The sequence below is a fragment of the Medicago sativa genome, chromosome 7 (genome assembly GCF_051527215.1).
Source record: "Medicago sativa cultivar Bolivia chromosome 7, Bolivia_mono, whole genome shotgun sequence".
NCBI classification, from domain to species: domain Eukaryota; kingdom Viridiplantae; phylum Streptophyta; class Magnoliopsida; order Fabales; family Fabaceae; genus Medicago; species Medicago sativa.
In genome coordinates this window covers 5,008,763-5,031,086 of record NC_140755.1, presented here as the reverse complement: position 1 = coordinate 5,031,086, position 22,324 = coordinate 5,008,763, and the positions used below count along the sequence as shown (strand labels likewise).

Sequence of the window (22,324 nt, the reverse complement as noted above, 5' to 3'; positions counted from 1 at the left end):
GAATTGAGGGAAAAGACAACGTAGATTTTGTACGTCACCTTAAAGAAATTGAATACATCACTTTTCGATGCAATTTTTTATGTTTGGTTCCGTCTTAAAACTCTTGTTAGCATTTGCCTATGTAGTATGCGTTTACTCAATCAGAAGTTGAAACCAATGGCAATATGGAAGATTGGAGATGCAATGACAATATGAGGGAGAACAGGTGTTCTCAACAGAATGTTAAATGATGTACTACCTCCGTCCCTAATTATAAGACCCTTTTGAGAATTTTTTTTGTCCCTTTTTATAAGACCCCTTTGCTATTTCCAACTACATTAATTATTTCTTTACATACATGCCTCTATTTATTATACATCTTTTTCTTCAATCAGCAATAAATAGCATATGGAAAACATAAATTAACTCTCTCTCTTAAGGATAAAATTGTAAAAACAATAGTGATTACAAACAACTTTAATACAAATATCCACTTTCTTAATTCCCATGATTTTAGCAAAAGGGTCCTATAATTAGGGACGGAGGTAGTAGTTAGTAGAAAGGAAGTTTAGTCTATTTTATCATTGTTTAATGAGCAATGCTAGGAACACTTGCTCATACAATCTCTTTAAGCACTCTCTCAATGTATGGTGCCACGTTTCCCTCTTTTTCAATTTCTTACCTACTAACCGGTTCAACAGGTTGAGACACTTTCAACATTTTTTTTATTCTCTACTTTTTTACACGTTTTCTCCCCCTCTTATGACACTTCATCTAAACAACCACGGCGGCTCCAAAGACCAACACACCGGAGAAGACAAGAGTGATGAGAGGAGGGAGGAGCAGTGGAGAAAGACGACGGAACAGTCATGGAAAATGATGACGGCAGAGAAGACGACGGGATGAAGTTGAAGTGGGATTTAATAATGGAAGACAAGTGAACATCTTTCTCCATTGTTGTGGTTCCCGATCTACTTTAATGGCCTCTCCGCCGGCCAAATTCTTTGTGTGCGGCGGAGCTTGATTGACTACAATAGTAGATCTCGTCCTCCCACCAGTACAGCCCAGAAAAAATTGGAGTGATGCTGATATTTCAAAACAAAATTGATAGAAGATTTAAGTGTGATTATGGCATCTTTTTCGTTAACAATAGTTGCCTTGCTTTTTATAATTTTTTTACTAACCGATGATGACAAACGACAAGTCCGATTTGAGTGAAGAAAATGGTACTAAATTGATAGGCATACTTTTTATATTGAAAAAAAAAATCAAAAAGGAAAAAGTTATGGAAGTGAGATTTGTACATGGCGGTTGTGTAATCCTTTTTCCATACACAGAAGCCATTGTGATTGTACATGACGGCGTCAGATTGCAACCGTTTGCGAACTGACCTTTCAGATGGTAATTATTAAAAATAAAAATAAAAATAATAAATTCCCTTACATTACTTTAAAAACCGGTAAACAAGTGAGGACTTAAAAATTTGGACATGTGGCACCATACATTGAGAGAGTGCTTGAGAGAGAGTGTATGAGCAAGTGTCCCTAGCATTGCTCTTGTTTAATTTATATAGTCCCACATCAAAAGTTTAAAGAAAATGGAGAGGAAGGTGAACTATATAAATTAAGAGCGCATTGAGCATATAATACATCATTGTTGTAGTTCAAGTTTTTTTGGTGTGAATTCTATTATTTAGAGTGTCAGCATCACTACATCAACTTTTTTTAAATATAGTATCCGTAGGTGCAATTTGAAGGGTTGTTGTTGTGATTTGGGACCCGAAATAATAAGGATTCCCACTCTTGTTCAGTATAATTTTTACCTGTTCTCTCTGTTGTTTTGGGATTTTTTTTTTTTTTATTATACAAAATATTAGTCGTTTTAACAGTAAAGAATTAAATGTAATTTTTTTATTATATTATTAATTATTTATTACTCTTTTTTCAACTCTTTAATTTATCTTTTTTAAATGCCATTAATGAAATATAATTTTGTAAAATAGTACTTCATAATGTCTCTTTTTTGTGCAAAATTAATTCTCTTTATTAACTGTTAAAAAAATTGTCAAAACAACTTATAATTTAGAATAGAAGAAACAATACTTTTTTGCTTATATCAGTAAAAATAATAGCAAATGCAAACTATTAACTAATTTATTTAATATAATTATAAAATTGAAAGAAAATGTTTGTTCAAGTGGTCAGCAACATAAAGTGTGTTCTCATATCTCAACTTAATTTTCTCCGGATGTAACATTCAGAAATCAAACACTAAACCATCAGCGGAATAGATTCAACTATCATACTACTTGCAACAACTCGTTTTTTGAACATAATCTATTTAAATATCATGTTAAACAAACCTGCACAAGTAACACATGAGCATGGTTTGGACTTCGGTGGTGTGAAGTATTGTTGGTAACACTTTTTCTTATTAATATCTACCTCTATAGTATATACTAGCGGAAAAAGGAACACTAACACGCCATTCTATCTACATTTTCTATTATATTTTCTAGCTAAAAAGGAACACTAACGTTTAACACGGGGATTGGAAAGTTTAACAAATTTGAGCTAAAGGTTAAGAAGTTGAAGATCCTGAATTCAAAATTAAACAAATGTCACAATCACATGTGTCGTGTCATATATTTTAACACAAATGTTTAAACCAACTATGTATGTCCCCAAAGGCACAAAAGTCTCGATTCCTTTCACCAATCCCATCAACAAACTCCCCTCTACAAATTAGATTTGGTGCTATTACAACAGGACGTTGTAACAAATCTTGGATGTCTGATCTCAAATCAATGGCGGATATCGTTTTACAGTGTAAAATTTATTTCATAACATGAACCAGAGAAAGCAAGAGTAGTGGGAGAACGAATTGAAAAACAAATGAAATAAGAGGGTTTAAACAAAAAAAAAAAAATCTCCAATTTTGTAATATATCTTCCTCGTTTAAATCCGGAGTATATGTCAAGCTCGTGGTTTTTTTTTTTTGAAAGAATGTCAAGCTCGTGGTTGATATGCACATCTTTAAAGAGGGAATGTAATGAATTAAATTGAACTTCTATGTCGCTATTATTTTTAAAAGTTTTTTAGTGGTAATTTTTTATTGAAGATGGTGATGTTTTTGACTTTTGAATGTAATTGTTCTTGTTATAAACATTTTAAAGATTTGATAATTATGTGCTTGCTGCTGAGAGTTTGGTTTCTAAATATTGTGTTTTTGGGGGGTTTTGTAACTATGCTGAACATGATCTTGTTAGACTGGAAGTGTAAAAGAGAGGATATAGTGAATAAAAATGATTTAACACAGATAGTCCATGATAATGTCATATAGTCATCTTTATCGAACGGTACAAAAAAATTTGCACACGGTGAGAGATATGAGGCACTTTCTCACTGTAGACTGAGATATAGATCCAGGTTTGGATATATGACAAAATCAAGAATTAAAAAATCCTGCATTAAATCATAAATACTTTGGACATAGAGTAGATTCTGAAATTAGAATCTTTATGAGATGAGCCAAGACTCAGTGCTTGTAATGATCTCCCTATATTTTTTAACCTCTCAAATCACAAAGCTGCCTTCGGCCACCATATCGACTAGGCCACCTGCGGCCGCCAGCCACCATCAACCACATTCACATTATAAAAAGTTGGCATGCCCAGCAAAGTTGAGAGAGCATATCATCTGCCATAAACAAAAGTGCCTCAGTTGCTGCCAACATATCAAGCAGGCAATGGAATTGAGGGAAAAGACAATGTAGATTTTGTACATCCACCTTAAAGAAATTGAATACATCACTTTTTCAATGCAATATTTTTATGTTTGGTTCCGTCTTAAAACTCTTGTTAGCATTTGCCTATGTAGTATGCGTTTACTAATCAAACTTTTCACAAGGTTGGTAGTGAAATCATGCATTTCCTGAGTATAGCACAAGTGTCTTTTACTTTGATCATAAGAGGCAAATTCAATGAACTCAAAGGAAACTTGGTCACTGTATTCTATGTGGAGGGGTAGGCACCACTAGCAAAAGGTTTGATGTTCTTATCCCATGCTTCTTGAGAGTGAAATTCTTCCATAGCACAATTGGGATTTACCAGAGGCTAAGCTTGATAAGCCTCTTTCAACAACATCTCATCACCCCTTGTTGGATCTATGGATCTTCATATCGATGTGAAATGTGTTTTCAAATTTGGTTAACTTTGTTGGAACAAAATGTGTTTGACAATGAACCTTAAAGAGTTTTGATGATAACAAGGTATTAAAAATTGTAAATTGGACTAGCTAATATTTGTTCAAGTGTACAGGACCATAATTATAAAGTTACATCATCATTGGTTCTAAATGAGCAAATAAAGAGCTATGGAAACAACAAAAATTTGAAGCTTGGAAGCTCCTGAAGGCAACTTGCTCCTGAAGAAAAAGCGCTCCTGAAGTCAAGCTGCTCCTGAAGAAATAGCGCTCCTGAAGTAAGCTGCTCCTGAAGAATAGTGCTCCTGAAGACAAGAGGTCCAGAAGCCACATCATCAGAAGCTGCATCATCAGAAGCTGCAGAAGTCATCTCATCAGAAGCTGCATCATCAGAAGCCACATCATCAGAAGCTGCATCATCAGAAGCTGCCTCATCAGAAGCCATTTCACCAGAAGCTGAATATCAACTGGATTTGCAAAGATTCAAGAATTGAAGAATTATCAATGCAAAAGCTGTCTATTGGATTCGAAAACACAAACAAAGGATTAGTGGAATTTGCAACGGTCATTTCAAAGGTGTTTGAAGGCGTGTGTTTGCAATTTGGACGAAAGCGTTGACATTGTACTTTGTACGAATTGTACAACCACGTTCTCCACTACTCTGTTTTGTGTCTGCGCTTCAAGACAAGAAAACAGCTCCAGAATACGGTCTCGCCTGCATAGATGTTCCTTTGGATAAGGAATGGATTTCAAATTTGTTCTTCATAGGACAACAACCAAATCAGGCAAAAGATCATTGGTGAAAGATCAAGTTTCAACAACGACTCTTTGGTGTGCTGGCAATTTCACAACGTCTCTTTCACACCTCTATATAAAGGAGTGAAGACCTAGAGAATTGGTAATGCAAGAACGCTGAACGAAAGACTCACAAGATTTTCACAAGTACCAAACCTCTGCTGAAATTGTTCTGCATTCACTTAGAATTTCTGTGTCTCAAAGTCATATCTTAGAAATTCTTAAGTCCATTGAGTCTGTATCTGATTTGTATTGTGAGCACCTCTGATTGTATATCAAGTGTTCAAACTTAAACAATTTTCTGTGTAATTTTGTTTAGTTAGGAAGTCTCTTGCAGTTGTGCTTGAGCAGGAAGTCTCTTGATTGTGTTCTTGAGCAAAGGAAGTCTCTTGCTTGTGTGCTTGAGCATTGGAAGTCTCTTGCTTGTGTGCTTGAGCATTTGTAATCAGATATTACTCATAGTGAAATCTCCTTGGAAGTGCAAGGGGGACTGGACTACTTCCGGATTGTGGAAGGAACCAGTATAATTGCTTTGTGTCGTTCTTCTTCTCTCTCTCTGTTTTATTCCGCTGCATTTAGATTCTGATCATCACTTCAGAAGCTGTCTCACTTAGCTTCTGATCAGTGTATTCAGTTGTTTAGAGAAACGAAGAATTTTTCAAAACACAATTCAACCCCCCTTCTTGTGTTTTTCTCACCTTCAATTGGTATCTAGAGCCTTGGTCTGTTGTGTATCACTTAACCGTGCAACAGTCAAAGATCTGAGAAAAACATGACTACTCCTCCTCCTGATGGTGATACTAGCTATAAAAATGTCTCACATGATTATAGTGACAGTAAGAAAACCAGTGTTGGAAAAGTTCCAAAGTTCAATGGAGATGCTGAAGAGTTCTCTTGGTGGAAGACCAATTTTTACAGTTACATCATGAGCCTAGATGAAGAATTGTGGGATATTCTGGAAGACGGCGTTGGTGGTTTAGTCCTTGATGAAGAAGGAGCTGCTGTGGATAGAAAGAAACATACTCCAGAACTGAGGAAACTTTACAAGAAGCATCATATTATCAGAGGAGCTCTTGTCACTGCCATACCCAAAGCAGAATACATGAAGATGAGTGACAAATCCACTGCTAAAGCTATGTTTGCTTCTCTCTGTTCAAATTATGAAGGGAGCAAGAAGGTCAAAGAAGCAAAGGCTCTCCTGCTTGTACATCAGTATGAGTTATTCAAAATGAAGGATGATGAAACTATTGAGGAGATGTACTCAAGGTTTCAAACCTTAGTTTCTGGTCTACAGATTCTAAAGAAGAGCTATGTTGCTTCTGATCATGTAAGCAAGATTCTCAGAAGCTTACCTGCCAGATGGAGACCGAAGGTGACTGCCATTGAGGAAGCTAAAGATTTAAACACTTTAAGTGTCGAAGATCTTGTTAGTTCTCTCAAAGTTCATGAGTTAAGTCTTAATGAACATGAGTCTACTAAGAAGAGTAAATCAATAGCTCTTCCATCCAAAGGCAAGTCATCAAAAGCTCTCAAAGTGGTTGAATCTGAAGAGGAAGAACAGTCAAGTTCAGATTCTGAACCAGATGCTGCAGAAATGGCCATGCTCTCAAACAGACTTCAATATCTGGCCAAGAAGAACAGAAAGTTTCTCTCCAGAAGGGGTAACTCCAGAAGCTCAAGGAAAGAAGATCAGAAGGGATGCTTCAACTGTAAGAAGCCAGGTCACTTCATTGCTGAATGCCCTGATCTTCAAAGAGAAAAGTCAAAGGATAAGTCAAAGAGGTCTACATTCAAACCAAGCAAATTCAAGAAGCAGATTAAGCAGAGTTTAATGGCAACCTGGGATGATTTGGGTAGTGAATCTGGATATGATAAAGAGGAAGCTGATGAAGATGCAAAGGTAGCTGTTGGGTTGGTAGCAACAGCAACTTCAGAGGCTGGGTCAGATTCAGACTCAGAAGATGAAAATGAGGTATATTCCAAAATTCCCAGAGATGAACTTGTTGAGTCACTTAAAGAACTTCTTACACATTTTGAAGTAAGAACCAATGAGTTGAAGGATTTAAAAGAAAAATATGCTGATTTGGTACAACAGCAAAAATCAACTTTATTGGATCTGAAAGCTTCTGAACAAGGACTTAGGGGCTTTGACTTCATGTGTAAAACATATGAAGATCAGCTCAGGTTCTTATGTCAGAAGCTACAAGAAAAGTGTAATGAAAAACCTTTAAGTAACCATGAAATTGCTCTTGAAGATTTTATTATATCTGGCATTGACAGAAGCAGAGTGGCTTCTATGATTTATAGCATTTACAAGAACAATGGCAGAGGAATTGGCTTTCCAGAAGTGAAACTGGAGAAAACCAATCTAAAGTCTTGTTGTGAATGCATCAAGGAAGGTCTGAAAACATTCTTTGTACCAGAAGGGGCTGAGTTGGAAACTGTTGTTCAATCAGAACCTGAAGCTTCTAGTTCTAAGGCTAAGATTACTTCAAAGCCAAAGAACTCTAAGTCAAAGGCTATGATCAAATCTGATTCCAAAACTTCAAAGGTTAGGATCCTGAAAAGATCAGAACCTATTCCTCAGAGTCTGGTGAAACCAAAATCTGGGGTTCTGAAGTCTAAGTTTCAGAAGAAGACAGTTACTGCTTCTGAAGTACCAAAACCTAAGGTGATGGTTAATCAGAAGCAATCCAACTCACAGCACAAGGTACAAGAAGTGAAGAGTAAAGCCTTAAGTACTAACCTTCCAGGACCCATAGAACAATGGGTACCTAAATCTAAAAATGTCAATGATGCAGGTATGTCTAAGAGCAGTGCCAAAGCAAAGATCATGGTACCTAGACAGTGGTTGCTCAAGACACATGACAGGAGACAAGTCCATGTTCCTCAGCCTAACAATGAAAGAGGGAGGAAATGTGAAATTTGGAGGCAACCAGTCAGGCAGGATCATAGGTACAGGAACTATTGGTAATTCCTCTACCTCAATTAATAATGTATGGTTGGTAGATGGTCTTGAACATAACCTTTTGAGCATTAGTCAATTTTGTGATAATGGTTATGATGTGCTTTTTGAAAAACCCAACTGTACAGTAATCAACAAGGAAGACAAATCCATTGTGTTCAAGGGAAAGAGAGTTGACAATGTCTATAAAATCAATTTTTCTGAACTGGCTGATCAGAAGGTGGTTTGCCTACTATCAGTGAATGATAAGAAATGGATGTGGCACAGAAGGTTGGGACATGCTAACTGGAGGTTAATCTCTAAGCTTAGTAAGTTACAACTTGTGAAAGGGCTACCAGACATTGACTATCATTCAGATGCACTTTGTGGTGCATGTCAGAGAGGGAAAATTGTGAAATCATCTTTTAAAACCAAAGACATTGTCTCAACCTCAAGACTTTTAGAATTACTCCATATTGATTTATTTGGACCAGTGAGTACTGCATCCTTATATGGAAGTAGATATGGATTAGTCATTGTTGATGATTACAGCAGATGGACTTGGGTGAAATTCATAAAGAGTAAAGATGTTGCGTGTGATGTATTCAGTAGCTTCTGCACTCAAATTCAATCTGAAAAAGAATCAAAAATTTTGAAAGTCAGAAGTGATCATGGTGGAGAATTTGAAAATGAGCCATTTGAAGCTTTTTGTGAAAAACATGGAATTTTCCATGAATTCTCTTCTCCTAGAACACCACAACAAAATGGAGTTGTAGAGAGAAAGAATAGAACTTTACAAGAAATGGCCAGAACCATGATTCATGAAAACAATTTACCAAAACATTTTTGGGCAGAAGCAGTGAATACAGCATGCTATGTTCAAAACAGGATCTATATTAGACCTATTTTGGAGAAAACAGCATATGAACTCTTTAAAGGAAGAAAACCCAATATCTCTTACTTTCATCAATTTGGATGTACTTGTTACATTCTGAACAACAAGCTCTACCTAAAGAAATTTGATGCCAAGGCCCAAAGAGGAATCTTTTTAGGTTACTCTGAAAGGTCAAAGGCATACAGAGTGTATAATTCAGAAACACTCTGTGTTGAAGAATCTATGCACGTTAAATTTGATGACAAGGAGCTTGAAGATAAAACTTCAAAGCAAGGTGAAAGTTTTGCAGAGATACAGGTTCCTGAAGCTACTCCAGAACCTGATCAGATAGCTGAGTCTGAAGATAGTCCAGAAGCTGAACCCACATCAGAAGCGCAAGATGAAACTGCTTCTGATGAAGCACAAGATGGCTCACATCAAGAAGATCCTCCCAGAAACACATTCAAACATAAGTCTTCACATCCTGAGGAGTTAATCATTGGAAACAAAGACAGTCCAAGAAGAACAAGATCACATTTCAGACAAGAAGAGTCAATGATTGGACTAATCTCAATGATTGAACCTACAACAGTTGATGAAGCACTTTCAGATGATGGATGGATCCTAGCTATGCAAGAAGAGTTGAATCAATTTCAAAGAAATGATGTGTGGGATCTGGTACCCAAACCTCAGCACAAGAACATTATTGGAACAAAATGGGTATTCAGAAACAAGCTGAATGAGCAAGGTGAAGTAACAAGAAACAAAGCCAGACTTGTTGCACAAGGGTACAGTCAACAAGAAGGCATTGATTACACTGAAACGTTTGCTCCAGTTGCAAGATTGGAAGCAATCAGGTTACTTCTTTCCTATGCAGTTAATCATGGCATAATATTATATCAGATGGATGTCAAGAGTGCATTTCTCAATGGTGTCATAGAAGAAGAAGTGTATGTTAAGCAACCTCCTGGATTTGAGGATATTAAATATCCTGACCATGTTTTTAAACTGAAGAAATCACTATATGGCTTGAAACAAGCTCCCAGAGCTTGGTATGATAGACTAAGTAATTTCTTAATCAAAAATGATTTTAAGAGAGGACAGGTTGACACTACACTCTTCAGAAGGACCCTTGGGAAAGATATTCTTGTTGTGCAAATATATGTTGATGATATAATATTTGGTTCTACTAATGCATCTCTTTGCAAGGAATTTTCTGAGTTAATGCAGGATGAATTTGAAATGAGCATGATGGGAGAGCTGAAGTTCTTCCTTGGCATTCAAATCAATCAATGCAAAGATGGAGTCTATGTTCATCAATCAAAGTACACAAAGGAGCTTCTGAAGAAGTTCAAACTTGAAGATTGTAAAGTGATGAACACTCCAATGCATCCTACGTGCAACCTGAGCAAAGAAGATGAAGGAGCTAAGGTAGATCAGAAGCTGTATAGAGGTATGATTGGTTCTTTGTTATACCTCACTGCATCTAGGCCAGATATTTTATTCAGTGTATGCTTGTGTGCAAGATTCCAATCAGATCCTAGAGAATCTCATATGACTGCTGTCAAGAGAATCTTCAGGTATTTGAAGGGAACAACTAATCTTGGACTCCTTTATAGGAAATCCTTAGATTATAAGCTAATTGGATTCTGTGATGCTGATTATGCTGGTGATAGGATTGAAAGAAAATCAACCAGTGGCAATTGTCAATTTCTGGGTGATAATCTTATATCCTGGGCTAGCAAAAGACAAACAACTATTGCTATGTCTACAGCAGAAGCAGAATACATTTCAGCTGCAAGTTGTTGTACACAACTACTTTGGATGAAACATCAGTTGGAAGATTATCAGATAACTACTAACAGTATTCCCATTTATTGTGATAATACTGCTGCTATTTGTTTGTCTAAAAATCCAATTTTGCATTCAAGAGCTAAGCACATTGAAATCAAACACCATTTTATCAGAGATTATGTTCAAAAAGGAATTTTAGATATACAATTCATTGATACTGAAAATCAATGGGCTGATATATTTACTAAGCCTTTAACTGTTGAAAGATTTGATTTTATAAAGAAAAGTTTGAACATGCACTTCGTGTCTGATTAAATGTTTGCTTGCTCCTGAATAGGATTTTAGGTTCTGAAGTTAGTTCAGAAGCGGTAGTCCATCAGAAGCTCTTTATTGAGGTTCTGAGGAAAACTCGCTTCTGATGATGACATCAGCATCTGAAGTCCAGAAGCTGGATTTGTTGCTTCTGAATAGTTGAATTAGTGGAAACGTTGGGAGTTACTTTTTAAAGTAACTTCTGGCCCACTAACTTGGTAGTTACTCTGTGAACTTCTTACGTGGCCTGTATGTGTTGGTGTATAACTAAAAGGGCAATGATGATTTAATAGCTTTGAAAGTACTTTTCACGCGCCCCCAATTTTGTCATTAATGTTATGTTTGTTTGTCTCTTTTGAATTGCAATCGTTTTACTTTTAACACTTTGTCAATTCACACACTACTCACTCACAACAAACACATTTGCTCTCAAACCTTTTGCGAAGTAAGCGCATTCTCTCAACCTTAGAACCCTAAAATCTTCATCTTCTTCAAATCTTCGTCAATCATCAAATGGCATCATCAAGCTCGCAACGAGAAGATTCAGTATCTACTTCACGAATGGTCCCTGAATATGACTACAGAGGAAGAAGCATGAAATTGGAAGAATGGGATTTGCAGGTTCAGATAGAGAATCCAGTGGACTTTGATTCTCTGAATTTTCATAGGTGTTCAATCAGAAGCTACTATGAAGAGCAAGGACTCATGGATTATTTCAAAATGTTGAATGGACCAACATATGAAGCTCTGGTTAGACACTTCTGGGTAAGAGCAAAATTCTACAACAAAGCGGCATCCTTAGCTGAGGAAAGTCAGATGGTGCTAATGTATCCTGAATTAGAAGGGAAAACAAGAGAAGAAATGGGTCTTGCGCCATTTGTGGAAGATGAAATCAGGTCCAGCATCTGTGGTATTCCAATAAGACTTGCACAATGGCACTTAGAGTATGTTCTCAAGGCTGCAGCCTCTGGATACTACTCGGGAATTGATCTTTCAGATGCTGCTGAAAAACGCATTTGGAAAAAGCAAGCCAACTTGGTGATATACAATTCTGAGAAGGAGAAGAAATATGCTGAATTGAGCATGGAAATTAAGATGCTTCTGAAGATTCAGAATGAGAACCTGTTTCCAAGTGGTGACTGTGTGAAACCAAATCTAGCTCAGAAGGTCCTTCTCCAGCACTTCATCAAGAAGGAAAAGGTGAATGTGCCCAAATACATGTTCAAGTACTTGGTAGAGTGTTTGAAACAGAGTCAGCTACTGGATAAACCCTGGGTTCCTTATGGAAGACTACTCTCAGAGATATTCTATCAAGGAGGTATCTTGGACAGTCTCAGTCAATCACAAGGCTTCACAGATCAGCTACTTGACACAAAAGCTGGAAAATTCATTAATGCTCATACTCTTTTGAATATGAAGCTAATCAGTGAAGTCACCAAACTTCAAACTGATTTAAGTGAATCACTTGTTAAGTCTGATCTTATGAAGGACTTTCCACCCATCTGCAAGAAGGATCCCATTGAAGTGCAGTTATACTATATCAAGGAACATTTTGAGGCAACCAATGAGAGAATCAGATTGGAAGATATTCCAGAGGAAATGTATGGTGGTGCTCTGCCACGAGCCAAAGGCAGAAGGTCAAAAAGGAAGATGACTGCAGATGAATATCTAGAGGTTGAACAACCTGCTAAAAAGACAAAAGTTGCTGCTGACAAGCTCAAAATTGGTAGTTCATCAGTACCTTCTATTGAAGAAGCCATTGAAGACATGAACTCCAGGATGATCATGGGTGTTGACATTTCTCTTGATCAACCTGCTATACCAAAGAGGAAGAGAAAGCCAGCCTTGAGGAGAACCAAGGATTTTCCTCATATCACCTTAAGAGCTCAAGCTGCTTCTGATTTGAAGTTAAAAGAGTTACAAGAGAAGAAAGCAGCCGCTGAAAAAGTTCTGGAAATTGCTGCTGAGCTACGAGAGTCTGTAGTTTCAGAAGCCAAGCAACTGTTGCAGGTGTCCAGTGAATCTGCTAAAGAGGATTCTGATCCTGAACCAGAAAAGGTAATTAATATATCTTCAGATTCCGCATCCGCATCATTATCAGATTCTGATGATTCTGATGATGATGTACCCCTAGCTCAACTTTTTCAAAAACCAGTAAAAAGCCAATCAACATCAACCAAAACCAACGATAAGCCCTCTTCGTCAACTTCTTATGAACCAGTTGGCCACATAATTTATGAGAAGTTAGCTGAACTGGCTGAGCAGAGAGAAAGAGTCATTGATTCTATCTTTCGCCTTAACCCTCAACCCCTTTGCATTCAACCTCTCAACATGATTCCTCCTGAAAATGTTGAGTCCACCTCAGAAAAAGCCTCTGAAACAACTCCAGAAGCAGCTGCTTCTGAAAACGTTGTTTCAGAAAACCTTCATCAACAAACACCTGAACCACAAAAACCCACAACACCCCTACAATCACCAATAGCCATCACTGACCCCCAACTCAAAAATCAAACACCAACTTCACCACATCAACCATCAACTGAAACCGAACTTCAATCTTTACCTGAACACTCTCCTGAACCAACTCCCATGGATGTTGACATCTCTCTAGTCAATGTTCAAGCCTCAACCTCCACCACACACATTGATTCTGACCAGCCCTCATCTTCAAACACACAAACACACCTTACCATTCCAGTTCCTAACCTTATTCAAGATTTAGAAATCAGTGATTCTGATCTTGAAATCCTTGAACATCCACCCACAAACATCCTGGAATCTGGATATATCAATTCTGAGCTGCTGACAATCTTGAGTCAGATGCACAATCTGGTGGATCAAAGCAGGACAATTGATCTCACAGGTGCATATGAAGACTCCTGGGCATCTCTTCAGAACCGGGCAACTGAGCTAATTGAAAGCATAAGGGCCAAATGCATCAGAGTCAAGCAAGCTTCAGTCAGAAGGGTAATGGAGCATGTGAATCAGAGTCTGAGAGTAAGAAGCTCTACACTGCTCCTGGCAAACCAGCCTTTCTTCTTTGAAACAGATTACTTGACCAGAGAAGCAAGGTTGTGTAAGCTTCTGAAGAAACAGATGGCACAGCAGCAGCAAGAAGCTAAAGAAAGGGAACAAGCTCTTCTTCAGAGGCAACAACAACTTGAAGAATTGTTGAAGAAGAAGATTGAAGAAATGGAAGAGATGAAGAAACAACAACAAACCAACCCTTAGTTGCACACCCTTGTGTTTTTCTTTGTTTGTTGTTTGTTTTATTTTCTTAGTCCTTGCTTCTGAAATCATCTTGTCTTATTTCTTTTGCTTCTGATTGCTTACTGATTCTGACTGTTTAGCTGCTTCTGACAATTGAATATACATGATTTTTGCTCTGATTTATTTAGTTCATTGCTTAGTATACTCTCTCACGTTTGAGTTTTTCTCATATCTTTTTGTCTTTTGTGCTTAGATTTATTTTATTTTTTTTGATAATGACAAAAGGGGGAGTATATGTGACAAGTATTTAAAGGCTCTGAGCCCCATTAATGGCATTTGAAATTTTTGAAAAACTTCTATCTTTTTACCTTATTGGTATAAGCTATGAATGAACGAAGGAGTATCAAAATTCAAGTAAAGTTAATTGAACCATTCTTCTTATCTATAAGTAAATTCTTTCAATGATTCAATTTTGCTTTTAAGCTCTGATAATAATTATTGCGCGCAAAATGAATTTAATTAACCTGGATAGAACTTAGGGGGAGCTTACAAACCTCACCTTAAAGACTATCAGACTCAGGGGGAGTTTGAGCTTACAAACCTCAGATTCTGAGCTTACAAACCTCAGAACCCCAAAGTCAACTTGTTAATTAGATTAACAACAATTGATCAATTTTAAATACTTTTGTTTGTCATCATCAAAAAGGGGGAGATTGTTGGAACAAAATGTGTTTGACAATGAACCTTAAAGAGTTTTGATGATAACAAGGTATTAAAAATTGTAAATTGGACTAGCTAATATTTGTTCAAGTGTACAGGACCATAATTATAAAGTTACATCATCATTGGTTCTAAATGAGCAAATAAAGAGCTATGGAAACAACAAAAATTTGAAGCTTGGAAGCTCCTGAAGGCAACTTGCTCCTGAAGAAAAAGCGCTCCTGAAGTCAAGCTGCTCCTGAAGAAATAGCGCTCCTGAAGTAAGCTGCTCCTGAAGAATAGTGCTCCTGAAGACAAGAGGTCCAGAAGCCACATCATCAGAAGCTGCAGAAGTCATCTCATCAGAAGCTGCATCATCAGAAGCCACATCATCAGAAGCTGCATCATCAGAAGCTGCCTCATCAGAAGCCATTTCACCAGAAGCTGAATATCAACTGGATTTGCAAAGATTCAAGAATTGAAGAATTATCAATGCAAAAGCTGTCTATTGGATTCGAAAACACAAACAAAGGATTAGTGGAATTTGCAACGGTCATTTCAAAGGTGTTTGAAGGCGTGTGTTTGCAATTTGGACGAAAGCGTTGACATTGTACTTTGTACGAATTGTACAACCACGGTCTCCACTACTCTGTTTTGTGTCTGCGCTTCAAGACAAGAAAACAGCTCCAGAATACGGTCTCGCCTGCATAGATGTTCCTTTGGATAAGGAATGGATTTCAAATTTGTTCTTCATAGGACAACAACCAAATCAGGCAAAAGATCATTGGTGAAAGATCAAGTTTCAACAACGACTCTTTGGTGTGCTGGCAATTTCACAACGTCTCTTTCACACCTCTATATAAAGGAGTGAAGACCTAGAGAATTGGTAATGCAAGAACGCTGAACGAAAGACTCACAAGATTTTCACAAGTACCAAACCTCTGCTGAAATTGTTCTGCATTCACTTAGAATTTCTGTGTCTCAAAGTCATATCTTAGAAATTCTTAAGTCCATTGAGTCTGTATCTGATTTGTATTGTGAGCACCTCTGATTGTATATCAAGTGTTCAAACTTAAACAATTTTCTGTGTAATTTTGTTTAGTTAGGAAGTCTCTTGCAGTTGTGCTTGAGCAGGAAGTCTCTTGATTGTGTTCTTGAGCAAAGGAAGTCTCTTGCTTGTGTGCTTGAGCATTGGAAGTCTCTTGCTTGTGTGCTTGAGCATTTGTAATCAGATATTACTCATAGTGAAATCTCCTTGGAAGTGCAAGGGGGACTGGACTACTTCCGGATTGTGGAAGGAACCAGTATAATTGCTTTGTGTCGTTCTTCTTCTCTCTCTCTGTTTTATTCCGCTGCATTTAGATTCTGATCATCACTTCAGAAGCTGTCTCACTTAGCTTCTGATCAGTGTATTCAGTTGTTTAGAGAAACGAAGAATTTTTCAAAACACAATTCAACCCCCCTTCTTGTGTTTTTCTCACCTTCAAACTTAACCAAATTTCTCATGTAAAGTGTGATGATAGCAAGATATTAGTCTCATTAACTACTTTGTTGGATCCTGATAAATGCATATTTTCAACATATGAATCAATAGTAACTTGATAGTTTAAGTTGATGTTCATTATCTTTCTGTTTAATTGATGAGTAACTTTAGTAAATTGAAAGAGCAAAATTCTCTTGCATTCTACTCACAATCAAATAAGTAGCTCTAATCTATGCACTATTTCCATGCTTCATTACATAGGTACTAACCCAAACTATTTCCATGCTTCATGACTTAGGTAATAAAACGTTTGTATTCACAGACAGATCATTCTATTGTAACACTTGATCATTTCATCAATGAAAGTAAAAATATTATTCAGAAACTATATATATCATATATATCTAGCACATTAAACTGAATTATGTTAGTTCCTAGAGCTAGAAATAGCTTATTTTTAGAATATAGCTTGTTTGATCTATACACTCGTGGTCCCTTTTATTATTAGACATGTTTTCTTCTTTGAATTTATTTTTTCTTCCGAAGAATCTAATGTCGACGGTGTTTCTGTTTTTCAACAAGACCCGCCAAAAAAATTATTTGATACTTCCTATATAATTCTTGCAACTTCTAATAATGTAATATTTTTTTTTTTGGATTACAAGAGGGCCGAAGCCCGAAAGAAAGCAACTACCGCTTCACAAGACGCGGAGTTGAAATGCCAACAAAGTCTGCTACATAAAGAGATCTAATCTGAGCAGGACATTGCTCATACAAAGTCAAAGAAAAACCACTATCACAAGCCATATTTGCCAGCGCATCTGCACAAGCGTTGGCTTCTCTAAAGGAGTGACGAACTTGAACTTCCCAATCTTGGTCGATCAATCGTCGAATATTATGCAGAAGAGTCGGGCCAACTACATTACCACCTTGATCACGGGATATGGAAGAGACCACACTCGAAGAATCTATGTGAAGCTCTACTTTACGGTATCCATGAGAACGAGCCAACTTCAAACCTTCAAACACACCCCACAACTCTGCCACATAAGCACTACAAGAGCCCAACCCTTTTGAAAAACCAGAAATCCATTCTCCCTTTTCACCTCTGAACACCCCTCCACAACCAGCATTTTGGCCACCTTTAGAAGCACCATCTGTATTAAGACGAATCCAGCCAGAATTCGGAGGCCACCACCGAATTTCTTCCAACTCTCTACTACCTGCTAAAATTGAAGCATTTATACTAGAATGAGCACCATAATTCAGGACTCTTTGATTAATCACCTGCCAAGGATAAGCAGGCATCACAAAATCATCATCATGAACTAGCTTGTTCCTCCAATACCAAAGAGTGTGACACGCCGTCGCCCAAAATTCTGCCCACCTCTTCCGGTTTAGATTCTGCTCTATCCAATCTCTCAAATCTGTCGTATAGAAATTGGTACGGAATTTTAATTCAACAGAATTTAACCACACCGCCTCTGCTAAAGGACAATCCCTTAGGACGTGCAAGGTTGTCTCGATGGCATCCCCACAATGATGACAGTAAGGATTCCCTATGTGCATACGGTTGAGCCTGCTGTAAGTCATTAGCCTATCATGTTTGATAAGCCAAACGAAACTTCGAACTCTTTCCGGAACATGAAGCTTCCACACTCGATCCCAACGATCTACAGAGTCATTCGTGTCAAAATTGCATAGCACTTTATAACCATGAGAAACAGAAAAATCCCTTATATTCCCGCCTGTACAAGCACCAATATCATCCCCTTGCTCAGCCCGAGGAGGAGGGATGGCACGAATTTTTTGCAGAATTTCCACTGGCATCCACGTTTGAAGATCACAAAAATTCCACTCTCCACGATCATCAACAAGCTCTCCAACCTTGGCATTTATCAAAGATGGAGGAATGACAACATCCAAATCACTAATTTTCAACCCCGCCTCTATCCAACACTGATCCCACGCATGGATTGTATCACCATTTCCTACTGACCATAACACCAAACTCTCTAGTTTAGGCCATAATTGAACCAAATTCTTCCACAAACTGGAATCATTCGGTTTAGACACCACCTCATCCATCAACAAATTAACTCGGTCATATTTTCCTTTGAGAACACTACACCAAAGAGCATTATCACCACTCTTTAATTTCCAAACCAACTTTAACAAACAAGCTTGATTCATTTCTTCTAACCTTCTGATGCCGAGCCCCCCAAGATGCTTGGGTTTTGCTACATCATCCCACTTAACAGCATGAATATGTTTCCTAACCTCATTGTCCCCCCAAATAAAAGCCCGCTGCACTTTTTGAATCTCTTGCACACAGGCTTTAGGAACAGCACTATTCATCATTGGATAAATAGGTATAGCTTCAATGACGGATTTAGCAAGCGTCACTCTCCCTGCAAAAGATAATTGATTACTCTTCCACGCTGTCAGCTTGTTCCTAATAATGTAATATTGATCAACAACTTTCTCCTCTCAACCTGCTACTTCATCTCCTAACTTTGTTGAAGAACGATCTATAAGGAGATCCACCAGACCTAGAAATCCTCCGGCTTATTTGAAATATTTTCATTGTAAAACTGTCTTAAAATTCACTTACTGCAAAGCTTGCTCCTACACCTATGAAAAAAGGGACTAGCTTGTCCAAAACAGAGGTACTCTCTCCATGATCCTGAAGCACAGCGCAGGCTCATTGGGAAATTAATAAACCTAACCTGCTATGTGGTTCAACAACTTAGTCAACTCATGCAACAACCTAGATCCTTATATTTTCCACAACTTTGTAACCAAGCTAAGATTAACTACAATTTACTCAAAAACTTGTAACTAAATTTTGTTCAATTGGTTAATTATGTTAGTTTAGCTTTGTTAGTTGGTTAACCCCCCTTTCCTTCCTAGTATATATTTGTATTCAGATCATTATATTGTAACACATAATCTTTTCATCAATGAAAGTAAAGAGATTATTCTGAATAAACCCAAACTATATCAACAGTAAAAGAGACTGCATATTTTGTATATCCCACCTTGGCCAAACAAACTCTATATTTTCCTTAAAGACCCTCTAAAAAAATTAAAGGAAACAAAAGTCAAGCATTCAATTATAGGTTCTGTACTCTGCAGTTTTAAAATGCCAATCTATATTATTAAATGAGTCGATGTTGTCATGCTCAATTACAATGTCAAATAATTCGACCAAGAATTAATCATGTACTAAGATCAATGATGATGTTAATAATCAACTAATCATATAAGCAGCTCCAGATTCTACTCACTAAACAATGAACTATAAAACCTAAGTAAAGGAACCAAATACCTCCAATTCCAAAGCACAAGAATGAGAAACCTTTATTGCAACATCTGCCTTAATAATCTAAACAATTTCAAAGTTGCTTCTAACACATTAGTTAAAAGCCGCAGTGATTGTTGCACAATGTGCCTGAATGTTGTAAATACCATTGTATCGAATTCGATTCCAATTGATAACAAAAAAGCCATTAAGCCTAAGCCTTGACTTCCACTTGCCTAGGTCTACCATCTTGATTATTAAGCAACAATCCAAACCCTTCTTCCACCTTCCCAACATCCACATTTTCCTTATTCATCTGATTATATAAAGGATTTGATGTCAATATCCTCACCCCATAACGGTCAATCTCCAAAACCTCGGGCAAACCACCACCGCATCCTTTCGACATACCAACATCGATCCTAATCGCCTTATTTTCGCAGACACCATTAATCCCTTCCTTCTGAATCGTATGCCCCATAATCATCCTCTTAACACCAGGAATCGTCGACAAAACATGCTCAAGACTCGAACAATCACAACTCCCATCTGAAAATTTTCTAAGCCAAACAAGTGCATTCCTTCCCCGACAATAAGGCGGCGAAAACCGGTTACCAAACAAACCCTTATACCAATCACTAACCTCACCATTAATCTTCTCCAACCCATAATCAACATGTTCTTTCAACAAACCACCATGAACAAAAATTGAATCACCAACTACCAAAACAGTAACATTTTGTGTAAAGAACCTTTTTGAAATCGGTCCATTCGGCCTTAAAGCCGCAACCCTAGCCCTAAACCCATCATGAAACTCTTCCCTAACACCACGAAACGCCACGTGAACATTTTCTAATGGATCTACAACCGTTTCTTCCAAACCTTTACATAGATTTTTCATTTTGTTACCTTGACGAAACCATTCTAACCAAACTTTGAATTCTTCAACACCGTTTTTTGTAGCGAAACGGAAATCACCTTCAACAGAGAAAAGAATAGTTAATTTTTATGTACCAACAGTGTAAAACTTGTCTACACGTATATCCAATCAAAGCATGATGTATTTGTATAGATATAGATATATGTTAGTATTGAGTAATTTGATTGGATGAATGTGTAAAAAACTTCACACACACACTCCTAGTGTAAACAACAAAAAAATCACCTTCAGCGTTCATGATCTCGTGGTTACCATTCATGGTGATGAAATTACCACCATGAATCGCAGCTTGGCGTTTGAGCTTTTCCAATAAGTAGAGGATTTTGATTTCATCGCCTCCGCGGTCGAGGACATCGCCGACTTGAACGACGGTGGCAGAACCGCCGGTGTAATTACCGGAGGAGTCGATTAATCCGGCGATGCCAAGAGCTTCTTTGGATTTCTTAAGGTCGCCATGAAGGTCACCGATGGCGATTAAGCGTGACGGAGAAGGGAGGCGAGTGGGGATTGGCGGTGGTGATGATGGCGGAGGTGGGAGGAAGAGGCCGCCGCTGACGGAGAAGTCGACAAATGTGTCGATGAATGAAGAGAGGAGATTGGGAATTTGGTCGCAGAATGTGTTTGAGTTTTGTTTTTCGATTTCCATTTTGATGGAATAAGCTCAAATCAAACGCGCTTTTTAAAAATCAAAAGCTGTTTGGTTTGTTTGAAAAGAATAAGTATTTTGGATTTTGGTTTTGTAGACGAAAAGAATGTGTAGTTGAGTCAATATGAGAATCTCCAGGAAATTATACATTGAACTCAATTTTCCGTTACATTACATAACCAAAAAAAAAAAAATATGAAATACTTGAGGCATCAGCCAATTTGAATAAGATTTGAGTGACATTTTCATTGGTGACTTTGGTCAACCACGATGTCACACTTGTATAACAAAATAAAAAATAAAAACTTATGAAAGAGATAAAAAAAAGTCATTTGTGACATTGCAGTTGGTCAATGTCATCAACTAAAATGTCACTTTCTCTCAAAAAAAAATGTCACCTAAGTGCTACCCAAAATTGTGCAGTCTTGAGTTTGAAGACTCGTTGGAGCTAGATATGATAAAATTAGAGACCGAAACACACATGTCATCTAATATGAAAAAAAAAAAATTTGTTGACAAAATCTGATATGCAACGTTGACGTCCAAGTTATTGATTGAAAGACTTGTGGATTCAATTTCCATTTCCAATTTAAGGACATCTTTAGTGGGTGATTTATAAATACATATGTAAATACTCTTTGAACCGTGAAACCGGTTCTGATCCTGATAAGCCTTCATAGAGCAACTCACCTACCTTTACTTAAATAAATAAAAAATAATTTTCAAATTTTTTTAAGAGTGGAAATTTTGGAATTCCTAATATTTTAAGAGCTAAAAAATTCATAATATTTTTCACATTTTAAAAGGGAATTCCTAATCCTAATAAGTACTCGGTGACATTAGTTAAGTATTCAAAAGATTAAGTGTATCACAAATAGATGCTAACTAATGCACTATCTAATTTTTTTTTTAGAGACACTGTCTAACTTTTAAGATATGCTTACTTATGACTAAGCATAAATAAAATTTATTTATGTACACATATAAGTAAAAAAAATATAAAAGAAAAAATAATTGAAAAACATGTACTTATGAAATAATTAAATGATATAAATTTTATTTTATGAGTATGTATCTTAAAAATGATTGAATGTTGTGACTGCACGAGTATTTCTCCTGATTTTTACATCAGCCGCCTTACC

At 37.1% G+C, this 22,324-nt stretch overlaps 1 protein-coding gene across 2 annotated transcripts; it reads right to left on the bottom strand.

Annotated features, from left to right (window-relative positions):
• Positions 1 to 3,271: 3,271 nt before the first annotated feature.
• LOC146903712 (shewanella-like protein phosphatase 2) lies at positions 3,272 to 21,193 on the bottom strand. Of its 2 annotated transcripts, XR_015019822.1 has the most exons (3): positions 20,762 to 21,193; positions 19,624 to 20,574; positions 3,272 to 3,677 (listed from the first exon to the last, which is right to left on the bottom strand). XR_015019822.1 is itself a non-coding variant. In XM_085727696.1 (2 exons), the coding sequence occupies exons 1-2, from the start codon at positions 21,180 to 21,182 to the stop codon at positions 19,811 to 19,813; spliced, it is 1,185 nt and encodes a 394-aa protein (XP_085583822.1). In that variant the 5' UTR covers positions 21,183 to 21,193; the 3' UTR covers positions 19,431 to 19,810. The 2 variants fall into 2 exon arrangements, 1 of the variants encoding a protein (XP_085583822.1); XM_085727696.1 differs by lacking the exon at positions 3,272 to 3,677 and having other exon boundaries at positions 19,431 to 20,574.
• Positions 21,194 to 22,324: the final 1,131 nt, after the last annotated feature.